The sequence below is a fragment of the Gadus macrocephalus genome, chromosome 21, assembly GCF_031168955.1.
Source record: "Gadus macrocephalus chromosome 21, ASM3116895v1".
Classification (NCBI taxonomy): Eukaryota; Metazoa; Chordata; class Actinopteri; order Gadiformes; family Gadidae; genus Gadus; species Gadus macrocephalus.
In genome coordinates, this window is record NC_082402.1 from 8,162,491 (window position 1) to 8,176,799 (window position 14,309).

General features: G+C 48.7%; 1 protein-coding gene across 3 annotated transcripts; it reads right to left on the reverse strand.

Annotated features, from left to right (window-relative positions):
* Positions 1 to 253: 253 nt before the first annotated feature.
* Positions 254 to 12,055, reverse strand: flrt2 (fibronectin leucine rich transmembrane protein 2). Of its 3 annotated transcripts, none has more exons than XR_009523587.1 (3): positions 11,390 to 12,039; positions 3,814 to 7,621; positions 254 to 3,734 (listed from the first exon to the last, which is right to left on the reverse strand). XR_009523587.1 is itself a non-coding variant. In XM_060041131.1 (3 exons), exon 3 carries the CDS (start codon positions 7,094 to 7,096, stop codon positions 5,051 to 5,053), a length of 2,046 nt encoding a protein of 681 aa, XP_059897114.1. In that variant the 5' UTR covers positions 7,097 to 7,621; positions 11,390 to 11,535; positions 11,916 to 12,024; the 3' UTR covers positions 254 to 5,050. The 3 variants fall into 3 exon arrangements, 2 of the variants coding, with proteins under 2 accessions (XP_059897114.1, XP_059897115.1); XM_060041131.1 differs by having other exon boundaries at positions 254 to 7,621; positions 11,390 to 11,535; positions 11,916 to 12,024; XM_060041132.1 differs by having other exon boundaries at positions 254 to 7,621; positions 11,916 to 12,055.
* Positions 12,056 to 14,309: the final 2,254 nt, after the last annotated feature.

Here is a 14,309-nt window from a genome sequence, read left to right on the forward strand (position 1 = left end):
ATCCTTTGACAGTTTAAATACAAACAGGCCAACAGGAAAACAAGAAAACCATGAAAATTGGCAGATGCTTACACACCCACATGCACGCACGCGCAAACACACACACACACACACACACACACACACACACACACACACACACACACACACACACACACACACACACACACACACACACACACACACACACACACACACACACACTCAACAACCAGTTCTCAGAGGCTTCATAAAATGCATGTCTGAAAAACACTAATATGGGCCATTTTAAATCCCATGGCTCTTTTATTTGCAAAAAGCTTCACTTAAGTATTTACATTTTGTGCAAAAACATTTAAAGGTTTTCAAGGACTTTACATTGTAAGTTCAACCTCAAGGCACATACATGGAACAACACCAATATTTCTTTATGAGAACAAAAAAAAGTTACTTTGGCGCCTAGGAAAAACTCCTCTGAATAGTTACCGCAATACGCAGATGTCTTAATCATATTCCAGGATGATTTATCACCCCAAACACTACCACATTTCATGCAACCTCTGTCTGTGGGTCTGACTGCTTCTTTTCATGTCTTGGACATTGTTCCTGTTTGATGGACTGATTATATTTTGGCCGTGTATGCCAATTGTTGGAGGTAAAAGGGTAGAATGCGTTGCTCGACTCACGGGGAATGCATAACCTTTATTTGAATTGGCCAGTTATCAAAAACCTGCTTACCTACCGCTCACCAGAAACAAGGTCAAGAAAAAAGAAATAACATGCGAAAATCGTTGAATAAAAGCTGATCACTAGCGGCCTATATGCAATGGATGGTTTTTGCTTTAAGAAAAAGTTAAACATGAGCGAGTCTGCTTTAAAAAAAAAGATGACTTTAAACGTATTACATTTCGTCCACGTGAACACTTTGTCTAAGTTGACCTCTCAGTCATTAAACATAATTATTTAAAACGTGAATCAATGAGCTATAAGGGGGAAGGATTAGTTCTCGGGCACCCTGATAAAAGTAATAAACGGCCTGTCTCAGATGGGAATACGTTTTGTGTAATTCCATTGGTCACGGCACCACAACCGTGTTCTCTCACCGCACAGAGTGGAAATGAAGAGTAATGTTTCCTGTGAAAGAAGCCGCCGAGCTATTCCTCAGACCGCCTTGATCGTTAGCCTCGCACCGCTCTGAGAGCACCAACAGTCAGTTAGGGCCGATCCTACTCTCTTTCTGTGGACTTTTTGCTTTTTTTCAACGCTGCTAATACTGTTATTGTGGATGACGTCGGCGCAGCTTATCTCCAACCGAATACATGTGCTTTCTATCAGTTAAGTTGGTTGATTTCTTCCCTGCCCGTCTATATTTCTGCTTTTTTTTTGTTGGTTTACCACTATGAAGTCCTTGAAATAAATGCAGCTGCTTTTTCAATACTGCATAAAGTGTAAGGCAATTCCTGTCTCCATCCATCCCTCCCTCCCTCCCCCACCCCAAGAAAACAACAAAAATAAACATTCACTGATTGGTGAGATACATTGTAATAGTCTGAACTGACATGTTTGGTCTGATTCAATTATCCAAAACACAAAGTGATTATTAAAAACAAAAACAAAAAAACAACCACAACAGAAATTAAAGCTAAAGAAACAAAACGAAGAGTAAAGCTTCAGGTTTTTTCTGTTTTGGGATTATGGACATGTGGTGATACGTTCCAAACGACACGCAACAGGAAGCGGTTATTATCGGATGCATAACCGGTCAGAACCTTGGTTTGGCAACGGGGCAACAGAGCAGTCGGTCATACCTCTGGTCGAAGCAGGTCAAGGTCAAGGAGAGGTCAGCCTAGGGTTGGGACGGACAGTACTGCATGGTGAAATCGACATTGGAAACCCAGACAGCGGAGAAATAGTATTTAGACTCTATGCTGGGACCACAGGAGATGTGACTTGGCATGTGTTGATCGGGAAGTCAAATAGAGAAAAACCTATGCATACAGATTAGTCTGGATCGGAAATATTGCTCACATTGAAAACAGCTTATACGCAATACCCTCCAACAAGGTTGAGAACGACACAGCTTGGTACAAATCACGTTCCGGCACTGATAAGCGCCACATTGCCACACCTACCATCGCAGTCTGGTTTGTTCTTCGATGAACTTCATGTATATTTAAAATAAAATATATATTTTTAAATGCAGTTTGAGTACAATATTTGTGTCTGTCTCTCTCTCTCTCCCAAACTTTCTTCCTTCTCTCTCCTTCCCTCTCTCTTTTCCCTGCTCCCTCTTACTCACTCTCTCTCTCTCTCTCTCTCGCTCCCTACTGTCATCTCCAAGCATGACATTGATTCGGCCTGGCGGAAATAGGGGCTGCATATTTCCCTCCCTTTTTTGGATGAGGATTATGAGGCGGGATGATTGGAGCTGGTGTGTGTATGTGTGTGTTGGGGGGACTGGTGGTGGGGACGGCGGGCGGTGGCGTTTGGTGGGAAAACTTTAAGCCCAAATAAAATCTTGTCAAAGCAAATAAAAGTATTTTCTTTAAGGGGCGCATAATGAGGACCTTTCAGGGGACGGCCAATACCCGGGCGCCCAGGGGCCTGGGAGTCAGACGGTGGTTTAATTGAACTCATGCTGGGACCAGAGGTGAGGAGACAGGCCGAGAGACAGAGGGAGACAGAGGGAGAGACACTGGCAGTGACAGGCCTTGAGACAGAGATAGACGGAGAGAGAGAGAGACGGGGAGAGCAAGAGTGACACACACACAATGAGAGCCAGGCAGCCCCGGAGAAAGTACACTGATAAAATCCCGGCAGAGCGAGATCCAATCCGTCTATTTTTCTCATATCCGTTATCTTTCCACAGAATAGTGTATAACCTTCCACCACTTCACTGATCCGGCTTTCTCCACATTTATTGCGCCATTTTGAATTCGCCGTCAATCCCACCGTATTTACGCTTTCCTCAAGGCTTCCATCAAGCAGTCTCTCATTGTCCTCAAGGGGGACACTTTCATTATTTTTAATTCTTCTTTACGTCCAATTAAACGAACGGCATGAGCTGGAGCCGGCGGTGGAGAGCGCCCTAAATGGAGGGGACGGCGGCCCATGCAGAGAGATGGGAGGCGATAATGATGAAGGGCCGGATGAAGAACAAGAGCACAGCGCCGACGAAGGATAGAGAGCACAGGAGGGACGCGCTGCTTCTGTCGCCATTTGATTATAGATGGGCGGATAAGAGAAAACGCTTTGAATCCATCTGAGGCAACGAACGAACAACGGGCCGTGGGCCAAAGCCATCCAGAGATGAGGGGGTGCGTAATTAGCGACACCACTGGGGTTTCCAAAAAGGCCAAAGCCATCGCGCCCGTCCCTCCCATTCTTAATTTCTTTCTTTTTTCGGCCAATGAAAAACCCCACATAGGAGAAGATGAGGAAAGGAAAGGCGAGAGTTGATTTATGATTGATAAAAAGGGGGTGATGATGAGATGAGGAGGAAGCAGAAGAAGATGAGGAAAAATCTATATCATTTAGCCGCTTAGCGTAGAATACACTGTTGGTTTTAAATGATTCCACATCATTAAGTAGCTCGATGAGCATTAATATGCCAAACAACGGCGTTTGAGCATGAGTAATGTGGCCCGGGCCAATGGTTCTCCAGGGGGAAGGATCGAGGTAAAGTGATCTCAGCAACTCGTTTGTCTTTCTCTCTGCCTTTCTTTCCCTCTCTGTCTTTCTCTCCCTCTGCCTTTCTTCCTCTCTCGGTTTCTCTCTCTCTTTCTGGCTGTATCTGCCTCTGCTGCTGCCCTGCAAGCCCCACTTTCAGAATACGCCCTCTTGTGGACACACCAGCCACTGCACCCTGGAGGCAGTGAACACATCGGCTACCCCTATCACTTTTGGGACACTGGTTTGAAAAATAACAAATAACTAATTACCGGTACTACACTGGGCACTTTGTTTTCCTGTGCTACCACGCGCAAATACACATTTGGAACGCTGTTAGTTTTTTCCAAAAAAAATAAAAAATCTGAAAATATTATCTCATCTGTTAAAGAAAAGCCTGCCTTTGTTCTGTTGTTAACCCGTCAAACTGGGAGTTCTGGGTATGGTGCTATTTGCTTTATGCTAGGCTCAGTGTCCATCAGAACCCAATGTCGTTCTCCTCTTGAAACCCACCCCATTAATAAGAGTTAATGGGTACCCCATTTAGACCCTTAAAGGGCTAAGACGTGTCAAAGAGTGTGCCCTATTCACTCCCCTGCTAACTCAACCAAAGCTAATTTCCTGAAGTGCTGGTTATACGCTCGGGGTTTCATTAATTCCAAAAGAAAAGTGCACTTCTGCTCCATTTATTTTCCCCCACTCTGGTTCTCACCACCAGTCAGCCCAGCCCTCCCTCACGTTGTAATCAGCGAGGTGGGAGCTTCTGAGAGTCTACACTGCTGCTCTGGATAGGGAGGGGGTGGCCGGTGGTGTCTTTTTTAAAACCCAAAGGTCATGTCTGGTTCCCGTGGTCAGCAGAGAGTCTCGAGGGGCCCCCACTTCAAAGCGCTGTGTCGTGTCTTATCAGAGACGGACGTTCGCTGTGTGCGTCAGAGTCCACACCTCACTCATGTCTGATTCGGATTGAACTCTCGTTTTTCACGTGCAGCCCAGGCCATGGGGGCCTCAGGTTTCCCAACATGTTAACCTTGCTGGTTACAAAAACAAAGAAACAAAAGCTGTATCTCTTCTTCTAATAATTATAATAATAATAATAATAATAGAAAACATAGCGAGAATCCCACATTATAATCCACAGTATAAATTACATTGTAGACAGAACTTGGAAATATATATAGTACAGTTATAGTTCACTAGATTTCTTCAAAGTCTTTTTTGTCTTGGTGCCTACACAATCGGCTAGTTTGCGTGGGTGTGGGTGTGTGTCCATGTGGTTTCCTGTAGTTTCTCGGCAGGAAAGTGCCCGTGTGTGTGTGTGTGTGTTCGGTGGGTTGCGGACGTTTTTGCATTTCTGCGTGTGTGTGTCTGGCAATGCCTCAACGCATTATCAACCAATTTTGCATCACGTGTGGCAGAACTCTGTACTGGGCACGTTGCTGCTCTTGCAGTACGCTAGACTGTTGTTACTGAGGTGGCAGTCTCTGAAGCCGATGCCCCCGTTGGGCGTGTATATTGGCTGAATGCGGAAATCCCCCTTCAGCAGCTGCTCATTGTTCAGCGACACTATCTGGAAACTGGTCTCGGTCATCTCCAGAATGGAGGTGTCCTTCTTTGTGCCCGCCTCGCAGTAGTCGTCTTTTCTCCGGCCCCGGTTGTATTTCCAGTTGGCCGAGGCCGAGCGGCTCTTCTTGTGCATGTGCCAGCAGAACAGGCTGAGCAGCGTTACCAGGACGATGAGCACCGCCCCGCCTATGATCCCGGCCAACAGCAGCGTCGAGGTGAGGTCCTGCTGGGCGGCCTGCTCGGGCCCCGCCGGCTTGGTGCCCGGGGCGGGCTTGGTCCTGGTCTCCAGGCACATGGTGTCCTCGCCGGGCCGGTAGGAGTTGAGGGTGTCCAGCACGTACACGCAGATGCGGTACACGGAGCGAGGCTCCAGCTCGGTGAGGCTGAGCTGCCGGCGGTCGCCGCTCACCGTCTGCTCGCGGGTCACGTCGCCCATCAGGTTGTGGCCCATCTTCACCCAGGTCACCTTGTAGGCGGTGACGGTGAAGTAGGACGCCCAGCTCACCTGGATGCAGGTGGAGTTGACCCCGTGGAAGGAGATCTGCAGTGGGTCCTCGTAAGGCGGCAGCGGCCCCGACGGGTGGTGCGGCGGCGGCGGGAGGGGGGAGGGGGGCGGGTCGAAGAAGTTGGGGAAGGAGGGGTCTGCCGGGGCGGAGCTGTCGCCAAAACCGGCGCCAAAGCCGCCGCCGCCGGCGACGGTGGCGGTGGTGGTGGCGGGAGGAGGGTCGCCGATGGTGGTCGGCGGCGGAGGGGGCGTGGTGCGCAGGGTGGGCCACGGGGACTTCTCGGCGCCGGAGTCGGTAGGGCAGTGGATGTTCTCCAGCGTGAGCTCCCGGACCGCCATGCCGCGCACCTTGTCCGGACTCTGGCACACGAAGCCCCGGGCGTTGAGGGACGGTGGCAGCGACTTGAGCCACACCACCACCCACTTGACGGCGCAGTCGCAGCGCCAGGGGTTGTTCCTCACGGTGATCTGCCTGAGGTTCATCAGCCCATCGAACACGCCCTGGGTGAGGATCTGGAGCTGGTTGTTGGACACGTCCAGCTTCTCCAGCCGGTGGAAGCCGGCAAAGGCCGTCACGGGGATCAGGTTGATCTGGTTCTCCTGCAGGCTGAGCTTCAGCAGGGACTGGCTGGGCAGCAGCGGGGGCGGGAAGGTCAGGGAGTTCCGGGCCAGCGCCAGCTCCCGGAGGTTGGCCAGGTCCTGGAAGGTTCCGGGCGCGATGCCCTCGTCCGTCAGCAGGTTCCCGTCCAGCAGGAGGCGCTGCAGGCGGGTCACGTTCTGGAAGGCCTCCTCGGCGATGATGGCGATGCGGTTCTCGTCCAGCCGCAGCTCCTGCAGGTCCTCGGGCAGGCCGATGGGCACACTGCTCAGGTGGTTCTTGGTGAGGAAGAGCAGCTTCAGGCTCAGCGCCTCGCGGAAGGCGCCCTCCTCCACACCGACCGTGGAGATGGAGTTGTCGTCCAGGTGGAGCTCCTCCAGCTGGGTGAGCTGGGCGAGCGCCGCCCGGGAGATGGTCTGGATGTTGTTCTCCTGGAGATGCAGGACCCGCGTGTTCTTGGGCAGGTTGAGGGGGAACTCGTCCAGCTGGTTGCCGTACAGAAAGACGGTTTCCACCGAGGCCACGTTGTGGAGCTCCAGGGGGAAGCCGGCGTTGTTGATCTGGTTGTTGTGGAGGTAGAGGATCTTGTAGCCCTCTTGCACCCCCAGGGGCACCGAGGTCAGGGCGCGCTCGTTGCAGTACACAAACGTCTTGTCGCAGCGGCACTCCACCGGGCAGGGCGCCGCCGGACTGAACTGCAGCTGCAGGCTCAGGAGAACCGTCAGCCAGAACTGCAGAAACGAAGGCCAATCCTTATTCCAGGGTCCGCAAGGAAACTCCATAGTGGAGGGAAAACACCAACCGCCAAGCAAATGGAGAAAGAAAAACTAAAAAGATTTAAAAATGAACAAAGGATCGATGTGTAGCAATAAAAAAGAATGAGAAAATCTTGAAGGAAACGTATTATATATCCAGCATTGGTAAGAAAAGGAGAAAATAGTCCCCCACACTCCAAAAAAAGTGAGGAGAGTTCGGTAAGGGTGTAGTGTTCAGAGTAGGATCATGTCCGCGCCACTCCAGTAAACGGTAGTCCTTAGCAGCAGCAGCAGAGACAGAAGAGGGGGACGAGAAATGCTCTCATTAGTGGTGGCTGGTCCTCGTTGGCCCGACTCCACGCATGCTGAGTTATCAGACTATGGCAGCAGCGGCAGCAGCATTCACTGGGGGCCTCACGCGGGGCCCAGCCGGGGCCAAATTGAAGCCACGCAGCAGAGAGCCACCGCAGGCTCCGGTCGGCCTGTCCGTCACACACTGCTGGTGCCCGGCGGGGGCAGGCTCCGAGGGGGATGACATTTGGATGTGGAGACCTGTGGGGAAAATAAAGAGATGCTAGATTAGGACTTTCAGGGGTGGTGGCCCAAGGGGGGTGGGGGGGTGATGGGTGAGGGGTGGGGGGCCTCTTTCTTCTTCTTCTTCCCTTCGTCTCCCATGCACTCTTTCTTTCTGTGTCTCTCCTTTGATGGCAACCCCGTGCACGCACACACACTCACACGCATACATTGAGCCTTTTTTTTGCCACACCTTCAAACACACACACACAAAGAAACACACATATACAGACCCTTTCAAACACACACACACACACACACACACACACACACACACACACACAAACACATACCCTTTCCTGAACGTATTGCTTGTCTGCACGTTCACATGCACATACACACAAACACATGCACACACACGCACTGGCTCATACTCACATGTATGCAAACACACACGCACAGACACACACACACACACACACACACACACACACACACACACACACACACACACACACACACACACACACACACACACACACACACACACATATTCAGCACACACGCACACACATATGCAGCACACCGTACACATGCACATATCCACACACATCAACACACACACAGGCACAGATACACTAACACACACACACAGACATACACAGTCTTTCCCCCCCTACACACACACACAAACACCCTCAGTCATTCTTTCTTGCACACAGAGCGCTGGTCATGAGACATAGAGTTCACGGCTCGTCTGAAATTATGCACCAAAAAAGGCCAAAGCATCTGATAAATATTCAGAACAGCTTCTTTCCCATCCGGTTTCTGAGACATAAAGAAGGCCTTTATCCCTTTTTTCTGCTCTCTTAGCGGAGAGGAGAGGACTGCATCGAACCAGCTAGTCCTTTAGCAGAGCTGCTAAAGGACACAACATGCGTCGTCGCCATCTCCATAAAACAATCACCAAAACACCAGCTCAACACAGTTTGACTTCAATCATAAGGTCACTGAACAATGAACAGAAAAATATCAACGAACACTCCCGAAAAATGAAAAAGAAAAAATATATGATAACGGAACAAACCGTGTACGATTAGCTTTTGCCTGAATTTAAACACAGAAGAGGAAAAGCAAGTAAACACGCCACTGCTTACAGTCAACGAAGGCAATGTTTTTCTCTCAAAAATAAAAAGAGGGGGAGGGCTGTTACATTACATGTAGGTCAAGGGATGCTTTTGCTCCCCTTTAAGACTCACAACCCTATGGAAAGGTGAGAGAGAGAGACAGAGAGAGAGAGACACAGAGAGAGAGAGAGATTGAGAGAGAGAGAGAAAAAACATTCTATGACCTAGTCCCAGGAAATAGTTTGATTAGATCCACCATGCCCCAACCAGTGTATTTTAGAATATATATTTTTTGTGCTATAATCGCTTTGTTTCGAAATGCATATTGTATATTGTATCACTTTTGTGCTTTCGCTCCATAAATGCATGTTTTCCACGTCAATAAAGGCCTTTGAATGTTGATTCTTGATGTAACGATAGAGAGAGTGAGCGAGAGAGAGAGAAAGACGGAGGAGAGTCTGAGAAAGAGAGATAGAGAGAGCGAGAGAACGAGAGAGAGAGAATGAAAGAGGAGGGGGTACGGACAACTCGAGTGGCGCCCCTTCATGCCCCGTCCGTCTTACGTTGACATACACGGCCTGTCAAAGGGAATGGGATTGGAAAATAATTTAGCTCCGTGGTCGGGCATACATGATCGATAACAGGCCATTTTTCAACACGAGTGTGTTGCGAGGCGTTACAAGGCCACGGCAGCACATAACATCCAAGGCACGAGAGCGAAGACCCATATCCTGTTTCACAGTTGTTGTTCTCTCCCCCCTATATGATTGGTAGAAACCACTACCGCTTGCACACGCTGTTGTCGTGGTCGTCTTTGGAACTCAAACGACACACACAACACTGCCCACACCGGGGGTCAATACTGGCTGAGATCACATGCTGTTGAACACACATGTGGGAAAGGCGAGGGTTAAACGTTAACCAACGGCCAAGGATCCTATTTGTCCTTGGCCAACTGTTTGTCCTCGGGCAGGTCAGGGTAGGCAGAGGGAATGCCCAGTAAGCTAAACTACAGCTGGAGGCTCTAATGTTGTTTGTAAGCTAAACGAAAAAGCTGTAATGTCGTTTCAGGGAGGATGGCTTATATTGTTTGTCGGTTGGAAAACAATAAATATGCCTATACGGTTTTCTGAACATTCTAATATGCCAGGAATTTGGTTCGACGTAATAATGTAGCCCCCAAGGATATTCACTGGGGTGTAGACCTAATCCAATATATGGTAATTACATGTGCAATATGTCAAATGTTGTTCAACTTGAATAATACCATAGCTTAAGTAGGCTATAAACGGCTCAAAGTTTTGCCTGTTGTTAACTTATTGCAAGATAATAACCTGCAATTAGGCCTATTATTTTAATTATTCATTATATTGATGCCTCTTGAATAAACTATAACTTGAAGTATATAGTGTGTGCGTGCGCGTGTGTGTGTTTGTGCTTGTGTGTGCATGTGTGTGCCTGTGCGTGTGAGAGTGTGTGCCTGTGCCTGTGCGTGTGTGCGTGTGCGTGTGCGTGTGTGAGTGTGTGTTGGGAACAGAAGGGAGGGGAGATGAAGAAACGCTGATTGGGACATTAGGCTATACATGTTTGAGATACTTTTATAAATGGAGCAAGCTTTGTGTAAAGAGCTTCAGGGGTCAATATGCAGTAGAGTGTCTGTGTGTTAGCGTGTGTGTGTGCGCGTGTGTCTGCATTTGTTAGCATACGTGTATGTGCGTGTGTGTCTCTGTGTGTGCGTGTGTGCGTTTGCGTGCGGATGTGTGTGTATTGGTACCACAGATGCAGCTCAACCGACAGCAGAAAGCAGTAGCACCGACATGATCATCATGACTGCATAAGTGACGTACAACGAAAAGACCAAATCCGATGTAAAAAAAAAAAGGAGGCGTCTAGCCTAAACAAAGTATGTTGCCTCTTTTCTCGGCGGACACCCAGCCTACTATCTGGCAAGAGACGAGGTTATCCGTCAAGACAGCTCGGATTGAAAAGACTTCAAACCAGGGGTGTTGTTTTTTCAACAACATAAAATTGTGTCTCATTCGAGCGCAGTGCTCACGGCCCGATGAACAACAATGCCATCGCACCACCAAGACAATCCGATTAGATGTGGATTTAGGGACGGGGGGGGGGGAAAGCAATTACATGTTTTAAAACGGATAGGGTGTTTAAAAGGCGATCGAGGGCGGATCAGGTGTAGGCTATGGTAGGCCTACTTCAAAGCATGCCCCGTGTGCACTGTTCAATTGAATGAATTATTACAAGAGGGGGGAGATTGAGAACCGTGCAGTGCATTGAGAGTGAAAGCCAGCAACAAAAAAAGAGAGAAAAGTCTGGCGTGGTCGGGGGTGTAAAATGCGGCGCGGTTCGCTTTGTAGTACGACGATCTTTGACACGATGTAAAATCTAATTAAGCCACGGTTCAATTATTCAGCCGTTCAATGAATTCGGAATCCGCAGGGTGCCCAGTGTTTATTGTCTGAAGACGATCGATAATTTACTTTTGTGCAGGAGAAATGTGGGGATTTAGAACCAACCAAGTAGAGTATTTTACAAAAAATATATGTCAAAGTCAAATAAAATATAATGAAAAAAAGTAACTCAACTCCCATTTGGTGACTAAACGCTTTTGCTTCTTCCAACACAGATAACCCAACGCGTAAAAAACCGCCTATGACTGTACCTGAGTCGAGCCTTTATCCTTTAGATCCATTTAGAGTACACCCCATGTATCGCCTTCAACTTTGTCCCTCTCTCTCCTCACCGCGCGGCGGTCCTCCTCTCAGCGCCCCGCGCGTAAAGCTCCGACTGCGCTCGCTCCAAAGGTTTCTGCAACAAAACGCTCAAAATCACGCGCCGCTCGAAACCTGCGACTCCACCACGGAACATCATAGTGTCTATAGGTCCCCCTGGGAAGCCTCTTTCCTCAGCGCTGTTTGTCTGCACCCTTCTCCTCTCCCCCTCCGATACGGCTGGAGCGGCTCCGCGCTTCACACTCAATACCCTCCGCAGTGCAGAGCGACCGAAGCGGCGAGACGCAGATCACAGCAGCGCCCAATCCTGCCGCTCGGCTCTCCCGACACAGAAGGGACTCGGTCGTAAAGGTATCCACCGCCACGTCCGCGTAATGCCATCAGGGCTCGCGTCCGGGTTGTGAGAAAGGAGCAATATAATAATAATAAAAAAAACTTGTTGGGTTGAAAACTTACGCCTTTGAGCCTCGTGTTGGCACGGCGCGCTCCTCGGAAGATGTGCTCTGAGATGATTTCGGTTGATAATGCTCTGTTTGCTCCGGTCGCCCTCGCTCCCTCCCTCTTTCTCCCTCCCTCCCTCCTCTCTCTCTCTCTCGCTCACCCACAGACGCGCACACGCTCCCTCCCTTCCTCTCTCTTTCTCTCTCCCCCCCGTTCTCCTCTCAGTCCCTCCTACCTCAGAACCAGGAATGTTTTAGATCGAGGGATGGCTTCATGCCACCCAGCTCCGGTCTCTCAACGCTACTGCAGACTTAAAGCTCATGTTGTTTAAATGCTGCTGGCCTGAGTTCCGACTTATTATCCTGAATCCTGATCATCATAGTCTTTTTACAAGTCTGCGATTTCAAAACCGTGCGGGCAGGATTGAGTCGATCTCTGTCCAAGCGAAGTTATTTGTACGGACAGATTTGTCAGCATTGAGTAATTATCTCATGATTCATAGCGTTCAGACACACCTTGACAGCCATACTAATTCAATTTGACGTATTTCGCTTTCGCGCTAAATAGAGCCTCTGATTGAGCGTTGAGTCCTCGCCAATTGTCGGCCGGTCCTGGTCGTTTGGGCACGCACGCACGTGCATATACGCAAGTGGGATATATGCTCATACACGTACAGACCGCAGGGAACACGTAAACATTTGCCCATAGTTAATTATCGCTTTATTTCTATCATCACTCCATTAACCCTCCCCTTCTCTCTCTCTCTCTCTCTCTCTCTCTCTCTCTCTCTCTCTCTCTCTCTCTCGCACAGCACACACTCTGTCACACTCTCTCACACACTATGTTAGTCATTCTCTCTCGCTCTCTCTCTCAAATGTACACCAACACCTTCTTAGCCGGACATAAAAATCCCTCGATCCTATCTTAGAAATGCATTATATATATATATATATATATATATATATATATATATATATAATATATATTTATATATATATTTATATATATATATATATATATTTATACCACTTTCAGATTCTCACGTCTAAAGGCGGACATGATTAAGTCACGTGCATCTTAAAGGTCGGCAGGTGCATTTTTCCCCTATGATCTTTGGCTCGAGCTGCCAAACTTTATTTAATTTAAACCCCTGACATTTGCTGGCGAACATCCAAGAAATAATACAGAAAAAACGGTTCAGAAATGTGAAAATGAAACACGTTGACCACTGGTCCAATTCCAACACACACACCGATCCCTTCTCCTCTTTTTGGATCCAAACGGTAAACTGTGATATTTATGGACGGTGTGTGAACCCCTCTAATGAGAGAATTATTTTGTGTGGTACTCTGTGTTGTCGCCCCATCGCGGGAGACAAACGGCGGTCTGCGTCCACAGCGCTTCATTCCTCCATATATCAAGGCCAACTGCAGCGCAGCGGGACCTGCACCATTTGATACGTCCAACGGAAACAGCATAATGTTATTTCCTCCCCCCGTCCAAACCCACAATTTTGCGATGTAATTCCAGGTTGCAGTGGTATTGGAGACGTAAAAACAAACCCTTTCTTCCCACGCAAGGACGTCACATTTATCTCAGTCCAAATACCAGCCTGCGCTCCCGTTTCTTTTCCCTTCATGCAGTTGAAATTGTAGCATTGCACTTAAGCTCGACGTACAAGCGTTTCTCTCCAAAGTATTTGTTTGGTCTACGGTTGTTAGTTTTAAAGACGCGGCTTGAGAGGAAAAAGGGTTTGCGAGATTCATGGCCTTGACTGTAAGGAGACAGTACAGTGAACGTTTTTCTGTTTGGCTTTTTGTTCTTGAAAGCCTGTAGGCAAGCAGTGGGGAGCTAGGGGAATGATCTGGCTTCATAGTGTTTCTCTCATTCCCTGGTAACATTTACCACCATGGAAGGTCACTCGAATACGACAGAAAGATTTCTATCTTGAACATCACCTCACTCTGAAGGAGGAAACCACACTGTAAACACTTTCTCTCCCTCCCTCTTTTTCCCCCTCTCCTCCCTCCTTTACTCTTCCTCTCTCTTAGCCCTCTCCCTCTGTTTCTGTATGTCTCCCCAGCGGTTTCCTTTCTCCTACCCCGCTCTTTTGATCTCCTATTCCTCGTTCTATGTCCCTCTCATTTCACTCTCTCCCCTGTCTGTCTCTCTCCTACTCCTCTCTTTCTCTCTCTCTCTCTCTCTCTCTCTCTCTCTCTCTCTCTCTCTCTCTCTCTCTCTCTCTCTCTCGCTCTCCGTCCGTCTCTTATCCACACAGAAGCAAGCCACCCCAAAGTCGTGTGTTATGTTTAGACTGCATGCTTCTTTACATCGATAACATTTTAACATAAGCTGACCCCCCCCCTCAGCCCCTGCACCCCCACCCACCCCTCCGCCATTATCCCTGCA

Bases quoted from the DNA above. Each gene is read 5' to 3' on its own strand.
- flrt2 (XM_060041132.1), bottom strand. From the start codon at position 7,096: ATGGAGTTTCCTTGCGGACCCTGGAATAAGGATTGGCCTTCGTTTCTG.